General features: G+C 36.6%; 1 protein-coding gene across 3 annotated transcripts in view; it reads left to right on the forward strand.

Moving 5' to 3' along the window:
- The window catches only part of SLC16A10 (solute carrier family 16 member 10), a 71,523-nt gene that overhangs the window by 26,190 nt on the left and 27,436 nt on the right, over positions 1 to 17,897 (forward strand). For all 3 annotated transcript variants that reach the window (XR_005104827.1, XR_005104828.1, XM_037391220.1), the window contains exons 2-3: positions 13,446 to 13,590; positions 16,986 to 17,424. Coding sequence is in view for 1 of the 3 variants with exons in the window: in XM_037391220.1 (XP_037247117.1) it covers positions 13,446 to 13,590; positions 16,986 to 17,424 (584 nt within the window). In the remaining 2 variants the exon portion in view is untranslated. The remainder of the gene's footprint in view (positions 1 to 13,445; positions 13,591 to 16,985; positions 17,425 to 17,897) is intronic.

The raw sequence follows: 17,897 nt of genomic DNA on the forward strand, positions 1-17,897 counted from the left end.
AAAATTGGAACAGTTTTGTCTACGTGGCTCTACTAAGCTTTACTGTGTCACTGGCTTTTCATCAGCTGTTTCACCAGACCTGGTGAAAGAAAGAACAGTTCCTGTATAACGAGTGCAACTTCCTGAAAATACAAACTTGGACCAGAAGGGAAAGACTAGTGTATTTTAATAGGCCTATACTTTTTTTGTCTCCTGTCTTAAGTGTCTAGGAAAATATCAGGCCAGATCTGACAGCCTGAGGGAAGTGAGGCTGCTGCTGCTTTTGTGTCCCTGGTCCAACCAGTAGTGATGCTGAAAAAGTGTAGTTCTGGCAGGCACACGCACAGTGTGTACATGTATGCTGCATATGCACATGTACTCAGGGCTGGCCACAAAGATTATCTGACAGACACTCAAATAACACTCGCATGAACACAGCACTCATGGCCCCATCCTGCTCCCCTCTCTCACTGAACAGAATGGAGGTCTGCTAGTATATATATGTGTATGCAAATGTATACATATATTATAGATACAGATAAACAATGTGGATTCCTGCAGGTGCTGGGCTCAGACACTCAGCTATGCACACAGATGGAGAGTCCCTTGCCCAGGAACAGATTAGAAAGGAATTTAGCAAGAAGACAGGACCTGCTGTGCCAATGAGGCACAAGGCATGGCTGAATGGGTGTCCTGGCCAGCAAACTGTTTACATGTGATAAATCTGACTTATATTCCAAATTTCCCACCACCACCACCCCTTGCTTTTCCCCAGATCCCTAAAACATCTCCTTAGTGCCTCCCCTGAACATCCCATAATAAGTCCTTTGTGATCCTGAAATGCTCTTCCATGGCATCACCCAGTGTGTTCCATGCCACAAGGCAGTAACACACCCCCCACACCCCCCCCCAGTTCTGAAAGTGCCCTGGCATTGACCCATCGTGATGGGTGTCACACCTGGATGTGGGGGCTGAGGCTCTCTGGGGAGGATGGACAGGGTGTCCCCTGCTCTGAGCCACCTGCCTTTGCCCCTGTGCTCCTCTGGGCACATGAAGACAGGCTGGTGCTATCAGGGCTGAAGGCTCCTGTCATGGGTCCTCGAGGAGCCAGGGCAGGATGCTATTTGGGTTCCCCCTCCTGCCGTGGCCTCTCTGTGCCTCTTTGTGGGTGTGCAGATAATCTTTTACTGCGGAACCCAACACTGCACAAATGGAGCTTGATGGAAGACAGTCTGGTGTGTTAAGGTCAGTAGTGATGCCTGCAGCAGGCCTTTGACCAAGCCTGTACTCCCTGAGCAACAGAACTGAAAGACTTTGTTCAGGATCTTGCATGTAATACACGTAACAACAATTTTCCTTATTTTGTTGCTTTTTTCTGCATTTTCTTTTCTCAGCATCTGTAATTTGTCAGTGGAAATAGCCCTATGTTTTTAAGCTTTTTAGATCATTTTAAGAGACAGATGCTTTCTTTTTCATTTTTTTTTTTGTGTTCTAGAAGACCAAAAACCTCTGCGTATGTACTACAGCTGTTTTCTGTGCAGCATGGATGTGTATTGTACACATATTATTAATGTTAATATCGTTATTAGTCACATGTTATCTAGTGACAGTTACTGTTTATGATGTAATAGCATTTTTGTTAGGCTGAGTATTATTTTTAGTCCTTCCCTCCCCTTACAATTAGTAATAGGGAATAATAGTTCACTTACTCATTTGGAGTTATGATCTGACTGCGAATATGGCAAATTGCTGGTGTAATTCCTGAATTGCTCTAGTGGGGTTACTGTTCTGGGAATAGCATTAAAGCACACTTGGTTGTAGAAAAACTATTAGTCAAGCTACTTGGTGCTTAGATTGCAAGCTGATAAAACAAAACATATTTCAAATGCTCCGTCTCTTCTAAGAAATCAGTGTGATGTTAATGGATGGAGATGATTCTTCAGCAGAGTATTGAGTGCTTTTCTTTTTTGATAACAACCATTATACTATTCTATAATGTGCTATTATGCAATGTAACGGAAAAAAAATACTTCCGTACTGATTATTTACCAGTTCTTGCTATTGACACAACAAAAAAGGCTGAGTCACTGCAATAGTGTTTCAGATTTGCAGGGCTTAAGCAGACTGTTGCAATTCTTAAGCATAGTGGTGAGTTTAGGCTTCCTTTCAACAAATAAATACAAAGATTTTCTTGTGAAGTATTAAGGAGTAAGGCATTGAAACTCTCTAAGGTTTTCTAACCCTCATGAGATATTTGAAGGAGATAACTAATTCCAGCAGTTTTCTTGACTAATTTCTAGTTTCTCTTAAAATAAAAAGACTTTCATACCTTAAGGAAGTAACAAACAATGTGTTAATCCAGGGCTTCAGAGAAAAAATTGAGACACCGTGTGCCTGCGTCTGTTTGCTTATGGTGGGGCCAAAGAGTCTTTTAATACAACCACCCAGAAGCTTGAGGAACTAAAGGTGTTGGTGAAAAACAGGGAGGAAATGAATCAGCAGTATGATTGGCTCAGGGTTCTGTGCTCTTATTTTTGAAATAAGAGCTTTGGACTTACGATATCTTTTGGAATATGGTAAAATATTTAGTAAAACCATTGGTGTTGTTTTCAAGATAGTGGGATCTTTACCAAGCAAAAGTATTCTGTCATTAAAAAAATCTTCAGAAAGTTGTATTTGCTCACTGAGCTTTTTTTTTTGAGTGGGTGCTGTAGTTTTGGTAATGGATCACTAATAGGTAGATCCAAAGTAAAAGAAAAAGCAATGTAATAGGAATATTATTGAAATAGAAAGATCTGTTTCTTGACTTAAACAACAAATGTATTCCAGATATCATTGTTTATATATGCTTTTTACCTTCTATTATATGCTGTATATATGCTTTACTACTTCCTCTTTTTTTTTAAACTACATTTTACCTATATAAACCTTAAAAAAACTTGGAATCTTCTAAAGAAACTTATTGCGAGCTATAGCATGTGATTCAACAGCTTAAATGGAAGCTTTTTGTTTAAATTTTCTTTTGTAGTTTACTGACTGTAAATATCTAAATTATATCTCTTACCAGTAGTAATTATCTGCAGTGTCTAGTCAAAATCCTTTTGGTATTATGAAGAAATGAAAATATGTATAACCTCTTGCTTTTCATTTTTTGCAAACTGGATATTAGACTGAATGGGACAGATGTGAACTCCAAATCTAAGTACTTCACAAGCTGTAGTTCATGTGTACTGTATCTGTCAGACCGATTTTATTGCAGTTCTGTATGTGAAATATTTCATATGCAGCAGATCATTCATGAGGTTTTATCAGCTGTAAATCTAAGATGAAATTACTTTGTGGGCAAAGTAGCAATTTGCTCAGGCTTTCTAGATGTATGGCAACCTGGGCATTTGGATTCCTGGAAATCTGATAGGTAACTGCTGGAGTAGTTGGGCACTAAATTAATGAGAAGTAGTTTATTGTCCCAGTGGGTGATATTGATAGACTCAAAAATTTTGGATGGTGATGAGGCAGAAAAACAAGGTCAAGAGTTACAGTGGCTAGTTAGCTTGGTTACAAGGGTTACAGAGTGCAGAAGCAGTCACATGTGTGTGCAACTGATATAAAGGGCACTTGCTGGCATAGGGGATTACTGTCATATGCTTTTCCTTGTATTTGGTCTCATGAAGCTTTCCATACAAATGATTTCCTCTTCCTATTAATCCTCTGAAAGAAGCAACCCTTTAATCCTTTTGTTTGCTGTTCAAAAACTTATGGTACCCCTGTTATTCTACTAAGTTTTCAGTATTTAAAGGGAAGAGGAGATAATGGCTGAAAGAAAATAAGATGCATGTAAATCTCTGTTTTTCCTCAGCCTGTGAGAACAGCATTTAATTCTTAGTGTCACTTAAAATAGTCCAGTTTTGGACTTGTGTTTCCATTTGGCAGTGTATTTCTGATGAGACTGATAAATACGTATGTAAATACTAGGTAAAAGTAAGCATTCCTTATGAAAGATGGGCATACTGAACTGCTTGTCACCGCACTTTACCTTAAGATTGCTTTTTTAAAGTCAAATGTAGCTTTCTACTTAACTGATAGCACGAAACAATGTTACAATTGCAAAGACAGAATTTTGCTGTATAGTTCGATGTTTGTACTTGTAATACTACGTGCAGGTACATGCCTCTGAACATCTGTCTGTTTTCTGGACTGAAATATCCTGTTTCAAAATAGGTACTTCTGTTTCCATATAAATGCCGATTCTTCCTCTCTGAAGCAGATGCTAGTTCAACAATCAGATCTTACCTTGAAAAATATGTGCCCATTACAGGGTCTAAATGATTTGTCCTAAAATCACTTGTTTGGCTGGAGTTCTTTTGCTCTTTGTGATTGTTTTGGGTTTGGTTACTGTACTTTTTTCTTTATGGTAAATAGTCTGTCCCTTAATAAAAATGGGGAATTGTTTGCTATTAAACCTTAAATTTGATGCTTTTAATGACTATTTTGGGTGGATAGTGGGGAATGTTGGTTTGTAACATTAAGAGATCTTTTAGGTAACAGTTTGAGCCTTGAAGATATGGTTTTAAGACCTAAATAAAGTTTGGTTATTTTGTAGGGACCTGCAGAATAAAAGGGGAATATATGCTGATGTAATCAGAAAATACATGCTGTTGTAGTATGTCCTGAGGATGTTCATGAAGTTGCTGAGATGTAATAGGGTCTCTTAGCCAATTCCGATTGTTTCAGAAGGATCTTTGTATATGAAGAGTTAAGGTTAGTTTGTAAGCTGCTTGATAGCAAACTATGCTCCTGAACTTCTTCAAATAGCGTACCAAACTTACTTGTGAAGATTCCTTTATCTTGTCTGTTTTTATCTTCATCATGGTCTCACAAGGATTTGTGTTGCTGTAGAACTAAAATGTGTGCTTGTGCCATTTAAAAGTCAAACTTGATCTGCAGGTCTTTCCCCCGTCTCACTTGCATTGACTAGGGTGAGGAAGAAGACCAATAGCTTCACTAAGAATTTCAGAATTTGGGTCTTGAGGTCTAGTCTATGCTATAGCTTTAAAACATGAGACTATTGCATGACTTGTTCGGTTGCAAATATATTTGGAATATGTATGTAAGTATTGGTTGTGAGAGCAGTCAGGATTAAACCTTTCTGGCAAATCAGGTTGTCATCTTTGAATTTAATAGCTAATACTTATTATGCAGAATGTTACTGATCCTAAATCAAAACAGAACATGATGCTTGATGTTCAGCTGTGTGGTGTGCATAAAAAAAAAAAAAAAAAAAAAAGACCAAACCAAAAAGCCCCAGTGCTAATTGAGGTGGAGGTGGGGAGATAAAAATGTGCCTGGAAATCAGTTCTGGGATTCAATTTTATTTTATTTTGTTTTTTTTTGTTGGGCTGTTAGTTAAAAATGTGATTACATTGTACTTTGAAAACTGCCTCAGACAGTCAGCAGAAGACATTCTTGTATGACTTCTAAAAGGAAAAACATGTGGTTACAGCCATTTCTTATCGATTTGTTCCTTGTTTGTTCTTCCTACCACAGCATTTTCAGACTTTATTAAGTGTCAAAGGTCAAGCTCAGTTTGCCATGAAGTCCAAATGCATGTGTTTTTCTGTTAATGATTAGTTCGGCCTTCCTTTAAAGGTTCCTGAAGGCTTAGTACTTAAATTTCTACCAGCAATACTTTGCCTAACAGTGCACTTATTACTTTTGAGCTTTTGTTCTAGATTTTACAAACTTAAGCATTTGCTTGTTTTGCCCTGACTTTTAAAACTACATAGATGATCTGCAGTCTCTCTGGTAGTAAAAGTTGTTTGCTTCTAAGAACATCTTTTTCTTAACTGTTTCAGGTTCCTATTTTATGCCTTATAGTTTAAGGAAAATGTCATGATCGGTTTCCCATACTTGCTTTGGATTCATTATTACTATCTGCTTTGTTGATTTGTTAAAGAGGGTACCAATAAGAAAAAAGCCCCCCAAACTCTGCCTAAGCTTGTCTTACTATAGCAAGTATAAATTAGATGGTAGTTAAGTAATCAGCTAGTTGCAGTGATATGGGATGTTTTGTCAGTGCACGAATACCCATTTTTCTGACTGTTCTGTTTTCCTGCTGTTTATGCTCACAAGGACTTGATCTCAGTAGAAATTCTGATCTTCTGTCGTCATTACTTGTGAAGGCAGAGGGTGAAAGTAGTATTCCTATTTTTGTAAATAGCAAGCTTAGGGACGGTCACTGTATTAAGGATATGTGTGAATCTCTCTGGCACTCAGTCTTTTCATCTGTCACCCATTGTGTCAGAACATTTATGGTGTATAAAGCCTTGGAAGAAATCAGTGTATGTTCTGACTTTATACAATGTTTGGGTTTGTTTCTTATACCTATTATATGAGCTTATTTTGCTAATTTTACAACATACTAGTGTGTGTGTGCTTCTTCCCACATTGTGGCATCAAGATTGAAATGGCACGTACAAACCTGAGGTAGAATTCTGGACTGTCATAAGGCGCATATACTGAAGAGAGTCTATGCGTAAGTGCAGGAAAGCTTACAGGTATTTGTAAAATCTGTGAGTTCAGTCTTTTCATTCAGAACAAACTAATTCAGACTGCCAGATGACAACTTAATGTCTTCTGAAAACACCAGTTATGCTTTCATGCTTGTGATATTGAAATGGGGGGTCTGTTCAAAGATCTAATTATTGGGATCCAGCGGTTCATATATAGTTCTTGGTTTCCGACTCACTACAACTACCAGTATCTTTCAGTAATAAGGTTATTCAACAAAAGCCTTGCTCCTCGGGGACAAGCGAAAAAAGAGTGGAGGAAAACCCAATGTCTTGTATTCCTATCCAATACTTCCAGTAGCCCCTGGTTCATAAATCTTTGTGTATTGACCAGGATCTCTTTGAGTGTGTTGTTGAAATCCAATTAGATTCTTTATAGATCATTCTGATTCTTAAATCCTGTTCAAGATAACTTTGGTGTCCAAAAGAAGTGGTATTTCCCTGTGCTTAATTCTCTTGGCCCAAAATAATTTTAGAATTTTCATTTAAATTGGGATTCAATTTTTGGATAATGTTGCTTTAAGGGAGAGCCTAGCTCAGATATCTGCAGACTGTACACTTGAAAGCAAGCAAACTGAAAGCTGTAGTCACGTAACCTGAGTTCAGAGTATAGAATACTTCCTGTGGCAGCATTATGTCAAAAAATTATTTTTAGTCCTTAATCACACACTTTTTCTTCTAATGGGATCAGCAGATCTCTTGAATAGAACAAGCAATGCACTTCCTCGACATAGGAATTCTAAAAGTGTCAGTACTTTAGCACAAGCTTGTATCATTGTTTTCAGGGTGATTTCAACATCTGCTTTCCTTTTCTATTGGCGTACTGTTGTGCAGTCTGTGGATTGCTCAGTAATGGGAACAGCTATGTAGAAATTCAGTAGCTCTTCCTTTTGCGCACACAACTAATGAAATTCTTCAGAATTCATGAGAAGCTGCTGAGCTGGCTCTGAAACAATTTTCACAGGCGTGTGTAAGCAAGGCATGTAGCACAAGGCATTTGGCATCATCTTTGGGTAGTGAGTGATAGGCTGGTTAAAAATAGGCTTGGCAGTTTCCAGGAGGCTGACCTACAGAGGCTGTGTGTGGACATGGGAGAGTATTCAGATACTTGCTGGGTCTAATGGTTCTGTTGCTCTGTTGGTTACCTAACGTGTTTAACGGTTCCCTCTTTTGGAAATTACTAGCTTTTCCATGGAGAAAGAAAAATAATGGATAAAAGAGGTTGTACCTGGAGTGCCTTAGGCAACAGGTAACCCTGTGCTTTTGGGCACTGGCAACAAGAATAAAACAATGTTGATAGGAAAAGCACATCAGTAGGAGGGAGATACAGTAGTTCTAAGCAATGAAGCTTACATCTATAATGCTAACAATTAGTTTCATGAGATTTGTGTAAGGACCTAATTGGCTTAGAATTCAAGGATAGCGCCAAGTCCTTCCCATTTCCTAAGTGGGAGAAAAAATCCCCCAGGGTTTGGTTCTTGAAAGAGTTTTTACATCTAAGACTCACAAACAGATTTATGGTTGGCCTAATATTGCCAACCTAAATTTTTTTGTCTGAAAAACTGCTGATGTTTAACATGATCTTTAGAATCCAGTTTTTCAATAAACTAAATTAGGGTTTTAGAACCATGTTCTTCCATACATTATAGTGTCTTAGAATAATTTGAGTTGGAAGAGACTGGTCTGGCACCCCTCACTCAAAGGAGGGCCAAGTTAAAAAAAATAGATTGAACTTCTGAGTTAGATCAGATTGTTCACGGCCTTGTCCAGTCAAGCTTTCAATATATCCAAGGATGGACACTTCACAGCTTTTCTGGACCACTCATTCTGGTGTTTGACTACCTTCATGGTGAAAAAATGTTTCATAACACCTAATTGGAATATCACTTATTGCAGTTTCAGTTGTTTTTTTGTGCTGTCACTGTGCACCACTTGAAAAGAGACTAGCTCTATATTCTGTAATAATCACCTGCTAGATACTGGAGGCACTAATTGGATTCCTCTTGAGCTGCTGGACAAATTCAAACTTTGTACTCTGTCCTTGTATGTATGTTGGTGGCTGATGGTGAGACTTGCTGAGTTCTTCTGTTATTGCTGAGTGATTAATATGGCAGATTAAACTCAGTGTACATATGTGTCTTGTGGAGAGAAATATAATCCAAATACGTGCTGAAAAAAAGGGCCTCTACATCAGTTATTATCATTAGCAGGAGAATAAGGTCATGGAAAGTTTTTTAAATATCTTTACTCTGAATCAGTTGCAATACATTTTTTTTTTTTAAAAAATAATTACACTAGCACAGAAACTTATTGTTTGTCCTATATTAAATACTGTATGCAGTTCTGACTAACTTGGCTCTGAAACAGTATGATACAATTAGACTCAATGTAAAGGGGGAAGGGGGAAAAGTATATCTTCTATAATAGTCAAAGTAAAAAGATACTTCGTTTTGGAGAAGAAACTAGTATGAACAGATCTGATAAAGACATATAAACCCATAGGTTGCAAGAGGAAGTTTAGCAGGGATCATTAGTTCATGTTTCTTACAGCAGAGGAATTAAGGTTATGAGCATATTAAAAAAATCCTTGAAGTTCATTAAAGAATGAAGGGTGTTATCTCTGTGTTAAGCCAACCACCTGAAAGACACTTGGGAGGATAAAACTGCTAAGATTTTTATTGTAATACATAGAAAAACTCTGACTGTGAAGAGGAATGCTATGGATGAATAGCCTTAAATTTAAATTTATGCAAGATAAAACATTCCAATGCAATATGGTATTAATGCTTTCTTTTCTGTTGTGTCGTAAGTCCTAGTGCTTGAGTCTAAATGATGAACTAAAACATTAAACAGCTTGATTTGTAGTTTGGAATATAAATATGTATTACATAATCTGCCTGTGACAATGGGCGTGATTTTGTGAATAGTTAGATGCTATATAGCTGAAAACAAGAGAAGCTCTTTAAAATGGGGCTGATTATTAAAACTCACAGTAAAACAGCATAATTGTGCAGTACGTGGTATAGTTTCATTTCTGTAGGCCTTCGAACAGAGAAATCACTAAAGAAATATGAGAACATATACTCAGAATATAGTTGAACTACATACATGTTCTTTTATCAATTCACTACAAATGCAGCTGTGAGTTTTCATTTTAAAATAATTCTATCAACATAAAGTTTGGGGGGTTGTGATTATTACGTGTTTCCATGAACAGACTTCAGTATAGATGCTACCAATGGGCTGTCTGGTCTGATATTTTTGGCTCAGTGATAACTTCTGTTCCATCTTCTAGGGAAGCTGGGGAATTGGTTATTCTGCAATTACATGTTTTAAGAAGCTAATTCTTAACTTCCAGTGCCTTAAGGAAGTTTAAGTCCTTAAAGCAGAAATAGCTTTTCTTCTACGGCAATCAAAATATTTTGTATATGAATATGAATACAGTTATATGTAGCAATTAGCTTCTGTGCTAGTATCTGAGTTAGCAGATGTGGAATGTAGCCAGCTTGTGGCCAGGAAAGCAGCCAATAGCCTGGAGCAGAAATGTTTTAATTAATAAATAACTGCTCTAGAGAACTTCACTATTCTGGCAAGCTGCATTTGTAATTTTTCTTAGTACTTATTTGGGACAGTTGTTGTAATTTCTATTTAAAAAACGTGGAAGACAATTGTACCTTTTTCATACTGAGTAAAAAAGTATAAGAATGCTTGAAAACTTACTTGAGCAAAGTGGAATTGAAAATTACTTGGATCTATTGAGTATATTTTATAGCTGTCAGTTTCTTTGTAGGATCAAGATACTGCAGCAAGGATTTGCCTTAAGGAAATTAGTGATTTAGACATGTGCTGTTCTATTTGTATCTTAATTCTCATTGCTGGGTTTCTTTGCCAAGGATGGGTATGGTAAACTTTCTTGAACTATGCGTACGTGTGAAATTAAGCTTCAAGGATATTTTCATTAAATAATAAAGCTGTTCATACAAGACATGCCAACAATGTATCTAAGTTACATTTCTGTAGGACACAAGAGTCTGTTATTAGATTTGTAATTTGAAGGGCTCCAGTTTCCATTAGCTAGATAAGTGGTAAAGCACAGGCTTCTGCTTCTGCAGTTTAATATGCTGTTCCAAAATGCTTTGGATGAGGCCAGTGTGCTTCCTCTTACCAGTCTCTTGTGTTGAAAATCAGTGGGAACCTTTCTTCTTTTATTTAGGCTTTGCCTGCCATTGCTATAACAAAAAAGAGAGAATCATGTGGTAAGGAGGGCATATTTCTTCCATTAGTACCTGGAAGCATGAAGAGACAAAGTCAGCGTAATGTTAACTGAATGTAATTTGAGCTGAATGTTTGCACTTCAGGCTTTTATATTCCAATTATTTTATTAGCTGTCTAAGCCATTACAAAGTACTGTAAACTGTTTGATCCCACTAAGGAGAATGCTAATTGAATCACAGCCTGTACTAACTAGAAATTAGGACTTCTGGAATTGTATCTGTGGCTCTGAAGTAATTTAATTTAGTCTGAACTTATGCAAGCTACTTCAACTGTTTCAGTTGCCCGATTTCTTTACCTGTTTGTCTCCATGAATGTGGTGCATGTACCTGTCCATGTGAGATTGGATTCTCATAAGCAGTAATCTCTGGTGGGCTTGCCTAGTCCTCAGTTGCCTTTGTGTCTTCTCATACCTAGGCAGGAAGGCTGGCAGGAGGCTCAACCATTCCTTGGTACCTTCATACCACTGTAAATCTGATGACAGTGAGTCTTGTAATGCATATTTCTCAAGAATTATCTGCCTTTTCTCTTTGCCTTGGAGATACCCCAGGTGTCACAAGTATTCTGAGATTTAGTGCTGCCCTGCAAGTCACGCAGAGGTGCTGAGGACTGTTTGTGGTGGTGGAGCTACCATTTATTTGGGGGGGGTGTGTGTATGCGTGTGTGACAGAAAGCCATGGACATTCTACCTCCTAGTGTTTGCAGTTTCCTTTGGACAGTAGAACTGCAGGCTCTGTATAGCTCACTCTGGGAAAGAATGAGGAGTCTTGCTGAAGCTGGACTTCTCTACCTCCTGCTTATGAGTTGTAGTTGGTACAATGTTGTCTTGCAACATCAGGAGCCATCTGAGCTGTAAGATGGGACAGATCTCCAAGTCATCTCTTGCCACGCCCAAGGTGCATTTGAGTCTTCCCTGACTGGAGAGGAAGAGAACGGACAGATTCATTAATCTGGTCTTGGCCTTTCAGTGTCACAGGGGCCTTGTTCTCCCTAGGCTTTTGTGCTCTCCATTCACACAGCTCACGTTTCTGTGGCAGAGGTGGGTGCAAGGCTGCCAGGGCTGTCCTGTCTGGGTTAGTCATACCCAGGAAATACCCATGCAAGTACCTCACTCTACTTCAGATTGTGTCTTGAAACTCCATTATATTTAACACGTACTCAAAAAACCTCAATAACACCCTCTGCTCCAAACAGTTAGGTCACGATTCATTGAGATCATTGTTTGCCCTAAAATAAAGGGTTTATTTCTTGTACTCTCATTTCTGTTTTTCTCTAGCCATCTGTTCTCTTTTGTCTTTCATTTACATTGTAAACTCTTTGAAGAATAATTTTTTTTGTTTGCTTATTTGTTTTGCTCTGTCTTCTTTAGTGCCTTGCACAATGGGGTCGTCATTGATGTGTACGGCTCACTGGCGCTTTGACAACACTACTTTTAGGTCTTGGTATTGATAGATATACTTGAAAATATTCTACATTAGGTCTCCTCATTATATTTTTTCCCCCAGATAATTTTATTTGCCCTTATCACTGAATCACAATCATTTATCTAACTGTGTCTTTAAGAAAGATATCCTAAACAATATTCCAGTTACATAATTTAAAATCCATTCAGGTTGAAAAAGTTTTCTTCCATTTTCTGTGCAGTTTAAGAAGTTAAAATATTTTTTCCAATGCATCTTGCATCGACATCTTTTTCCACTGCCTGTTTAGACCTTTCCTCCCCCCCCGTCCCCCAAATAGATGGGGACATTTACATGCCTGAATATACTTGTAACTGTTGTGCTACAGCAGCTTGATTTACCTTTATGCCCTGGGAGGACTGGTATGATGCAGAAAGTTGAATTTTAATTTAAAATGAATCAAATTATCTTCTACTCAAGTTAATTTGAAGAAATTTTTGGTAAGCTTGAAATAAAAAACACACCTGTGGCTAAAACTATAGTGTACTCACCTGAACTGAAACTTATTATTGAAACTGTACTTTGTTTATAAATGAGACTTTAGACCATTATCAAGCTGGAACAGTATCAGATGTAGTGATATTTTCCCATTATATATGGAAATGGTTGTGCTAGCTCAGGTTGTGTACATTACAGTGTAAAAGCCTATTGTTCATTTACTCATTATTAATGTTCAGTATTATCTAGGTCTATGTAATTAAGTTAAAAAATAGTTAACATTTTTCAGCAGACCTAGCTGTTCAAAGTCCTTAAAGTCTAAAATTAAATAAAGTGAAATGTACTAATTTATGTCAGAATGGGTATAGATATGGAGCCTCAAAGGTATCTTTAATGGCCTAGTGATCAGTTTGAATACTAGGTTAGTTAGGAGGATTAATTGTGGTGGGGTGTTTTTTACTTAAAAAAAAAAAAACAAAACAAAACACTTCTGTAGCTAATTGCATTCATTGAGCCGATAAAATATAAATTTGTTGATCATGTGAATTGGTTAGGCTTTTTTACCATGTTGGGTAAATATAATTAAAAATGTATTTAATTATTCCTAAAATATTTACCCAATTGCTACCCAGCTGTTACCTAAGATTTTATGTCGCTGAACTAAAACAAATGTTAGCTGAAAGCTTAAATCACTTGGTCTTCTAAAGCTCTGTGTTTTTCTATTTTGCAGCATGGGTGAGCTCTCTTTCTATGGGGATGGTCTTCTTCTGTTCTCCAATAGTCAGTATATTCACAGACCTGTTTGGTTGTCGAAAAGTAGCTGTTACTGGAGCTGCAGTAGGGTTTGTTGGACTACTTTCCAGTTCTTTTGTAAGGTAAAAAATTATTTTTGTTACATTCAAAGTATTTTACCAATTTTATAGTGTAGAGGTAGTGCTGATTCTGTCAACAGAATATGAAAGAGTAAGCAGTACTACTTTATATTATCTGTTAATTAGAAACCTTTTTTATTTGTTTTTTTTTCTTTCTATGACTTGTGCAAACACCAAGTAGTACTTTCAATTTCAAAAATAACTTTAAAAATATAGTGTGACCTTGTCACAGCACTCCCTATTTAACAGGAACCACTATGTATAAATGTGGCAGCAGCAAGACTAATGCTATGAGATCAACAGCATTGTCCTGGATAAACTTGTTGTATGTTTGTTTATGTATGCTGTGGTTTAGCAGGTACCTAAACATTGTTTGTCTTCTCCCCTGCCCTGTCCCCTCAACTTGCTTTTAAAACACTGTTTTAATGTTGATAAATACGCCACAGGAACACCTACAGGAAGGTGTTAATGTTCTAGTAACATCTGATGTTTCCATTACTGGTTCAATTGCCAAACACAGAGATAGTGAAAACCTTGGTATAATAACATATACTTAGGGCTTATTTGCTTTACTAAAAGTATCCCAGTTCTTTCTAGTGTTATTGAAAAAACTTGAGCAGTAGTTGAACATTTTCCTTTCTCCAGATTAACACCTAATTTTGTAATTTCTGTAACTTTTGCAGAATAAATCCCAAGTAGTTTGAGTGGCTGATTTGTTGGACATGCCCAGTAGAAGATGAGGAAACAGGAAATTTACTCACTTATTCTAGTCAACAGCAGAAATTGATTAGTGAGGATGGAGTAAGAAGTAGCAGGAAAAACGCCAGTTACCTCTAGTTCTCAGTCTGCTTTTTGCCGCACCCTTAGCAGAATAAATACAGGAACAATCAAAAGCAAAATTCAGAAAAGGTTCCTATATAGATGAAAATGTATTATAGTCAGGCTTACGAAAATGTGTGTTCTATGCCTGTAGTCTGAACTGGACAGATGTGAGCTGGCTGTCACCTGGATGGATGAATATCCATGCTGTGTGGCACTATGCCTGAACTAATAAGTCTGGTTTGGGCACATGGCCCCTAATGTGAAAAACACATCCACAGATTTATAGGAAGAGAAGGCAAATAGTTCAGTCTTAGGTACTGAGACTAGTGTTTATATTTATTCTTGGAATAACTTATATTTATGGGAAAAAGAAAGCTTTGTTTTCTTGTTACTTGATCAAGCTTCTGATTTTTATTATATTTTTAGATTAATCCAAGTACAAATGTTTTGCTTAATTTTATTAAAGCAAACAATATCAGGAAGTAGGTTTTCTAAGAGGCTTGTTACCACAGGTGAGGTAAAAAATAAAAGAATGCATCTTGGAAAAGTCTTCCTTCTTGTTTTCCAGTAGTGTATTAAGTGATTAATACTGAAACAATCGTTTATAAATTAAATCTCTGGGTAAAGGAAAGATGTTTTCATCCATTGAACAAACTGCTGTCATCCTTGTGTTTCCCTGATATCCGATGGAACAAAGGTGCAGAAAAGGCATGCGAAGGAAGCTTATTTTGTAAAGGTTTTATAAACCTTCTAGCTTTTATGAACTTTGTTTTAGAATTTGAAGAGCGTTTTGAGGTGAGAGGGGTAAATTCTTGTTGGAGTACACGGCATGTTAATGTGCATTCTTGATGTTTCATTGTGGTACTTACACTGAAATGATTTATGCCTATGATATCAGTTAATTTAGGGAGTATAGTTCAGATACAGAAGTCTATGTTCTAAAAGTAAAATATTGTACAGTAAATGTAAATATAGTTTACTGCTTTTTGTTACAAACTGATTTTTTTAATGTAACTTTTATCTCTTAGGAATCTGAGATGTAAAAATATTCGTAATGCAGGAAAATATTTTACTATGTATGTCATGCTACAGACTCTTTGAGTGAATCTACAGGTGCCAGCAGAAGTTCTGTCCTTTACTGTATTACAGTCCTCCTCTCGTTTTATAACTTCTGTTTTTATTTTGCCTGGTTATTTTCCATTGATAAAGGTAATCAGTCTTTCCTCCTTATGTTGTTTCTGCTGTCTTACCTTGTGTATAATCAGTTTCAGAAATTGATAGTTTAAGGCAGAAAGCAACAATATTATGTTACACAAATACTTTTTCACAATAGTACACAAAAGCAGAGTTCCTTGTGTCAGGCCTTTGTTAGTCAAATACTATTTTCTAAAAATTTCTGTAATTGCCTGGGAAGCTTGTGGACTGTATTTTGCTATAGAGATAACAACCTGTGATGAAAAGCACTACATAAAGTATTCATAGTCCTTTTTTTTTTTTTAAAAAAAAGTTAATATATTGGCTAACAGGTTAAATGGTCTTCTGTAACTGCCTTAAAAGTAGGTGGTGGCTGATAGAAAAGAGCCCATAGTTTGTTGAAAAAGCAGCATAAAATAAATTAAATGAATCATCATGTGCCATCTTGAATCTTGTATAAAAACATTTCTCACACATTGCCTCCTTCATCTAAATGTAAAAAATTCTTCCTTTGACTTATTAATATTACGATACTAATCTAATTAATTATAGTAACACTGTTACTTCATACTGTTAAGATTTCTTGCACAAGCACCTCTTTAATGTCGTATGTCTCCCTGTGATCTAATACAATGGCTCTGCTTCATTTCAGTAGTATAGTAGATGGCAATGGTGGAGAACCTTCTGATGAAGATTCGCCTAAACAGAGCTGGAATGTTTCATTCTTTATTAACTCTTTCCTATTTCTTTCTTAGCATATCCAATATCTAGATCAAAACACTGAATTTTGAATATTTAATAAAAAGGGGATTATTTGTCTAAAAAGATTAGTACCTAAAGTTTATTATTTGCTAATAATGTATTATATTACCAAATACTGACAGTATTTTTGTTTTATTTATTATTAATGATGTTTTCCACTTTTGCTATTGTATTTTCATAATAAACTATGTAAATACTTTATTTTTTGAGTCCATGAGGAGTGTTCACTTCTTTGTTTGAACTGCTAGCACAGTGAAGAAATGCGTAAATCAAAACAATGTAATTTTCTTTGGAAAAGAAAAAAACAAAACCCAGCAATGGTTTAACTTGCATTTGGCAGATTCACCCTAACAGTGATTTTTAAAACTTGTAGTGAGACTTTTTGGGTGTAATTATACTTGGCTTTTTTACCTGTTCAGTGAATTCTATGAAATTTTCAGTGGAAGAAAACAGCTGAATTAAGCTGTTTTCATTTCAGCTATAAGTACATACAAACTCTTAACTGACCCTGTAAGCATGTCAATTCATTGAAAAACTGCCTTGCATATGGTAGGTGAATGTGAGCATACAGTGCTGTACAAAACACTAATGATTTTTTTTTCTTTTTTCTTTTCATGTAGCACCATTGAACCTCTGTATTTCACCTATGGAATCGTATTTGCCTGTGGCTGCTCGTTTGCGTACCAGCCGTCCTTGGTCATTCTTGGGCACTATTTCAAGAAACGCCTTGGACTAGTGAATGGCATTGTCACTGCAGGCAGCAGCTTGTTCACTGTGTCACTGCCCTTCCTCTTGAGAGTTTTGATCGATTCTGTTGGCCTATACAACACCTTGCGGGTCCTGTGCATCCTTACGTTTATTTTGTTCCTGGCTGGCTTTACGTACAAACCCCTTGTTTCCAACACAAAAGACAAGGAGGGAGGAAAGAAGGGAAAGTTCAGATTTCCTCCTGGAAAAAAGATTTGCAATTTCTCAGTTTTCAAAGTTCTTGGTTACCGAATCTGGGCTTTTGGGATACCAGGTGCACTTTTTGGATACTTTGTGCCTTATGTTCACCTGGTAAGCGCATGTTTCTTCCTACATATGATGTATTTAAAAATTAACATATTTCCCTTTGCGTTAAGGACTAAGAAAATGATTTGAGATAGGAAGCAATATTTAAAGTGCAAGTTGTGTTGGGGAGAAACACAAAATTAATTTTGGTGCTCTGAGAGGGCTCTAATCAGAACTACTAGTTGATCCAGTTTAAAATTTTAGTTCCTTGTTCTCAATTGAAAATTTAGAATACTTTAACTATAAAGAAAGACACTTGAAAAGTATTCTGTGCTATTCCAAAGAGTTCTTTATTTTGGTACTCAGCTGCATACATTGCCAATTATATTTGTGTGTTTCAGAGGAATAATGGAAGGAATACATAACAGAAAATAGGTAAAACTTCTATTTTTTGTTCCTTTAAATTGAGGTATGTTTGTTAAAATGTGCATTTTTATAGTATATTTTTATAGACAACTTTCCAGGTTTATTAAAAGCAA

Source organism: Falco rusticolus, chromosome 6 (genome assembly GCF_015220075.1).
Source record: "Falco rusticolus isolate bFalRus1 chromosome 6, bFalRus1.pri, whole genome shotgun sequence".
Taxonomy (NCBI): Eukaryota; Metazoa; Chordata; class Aves; order Falconiformes; family Falconidae; genus Falco; species Falco rusticolus.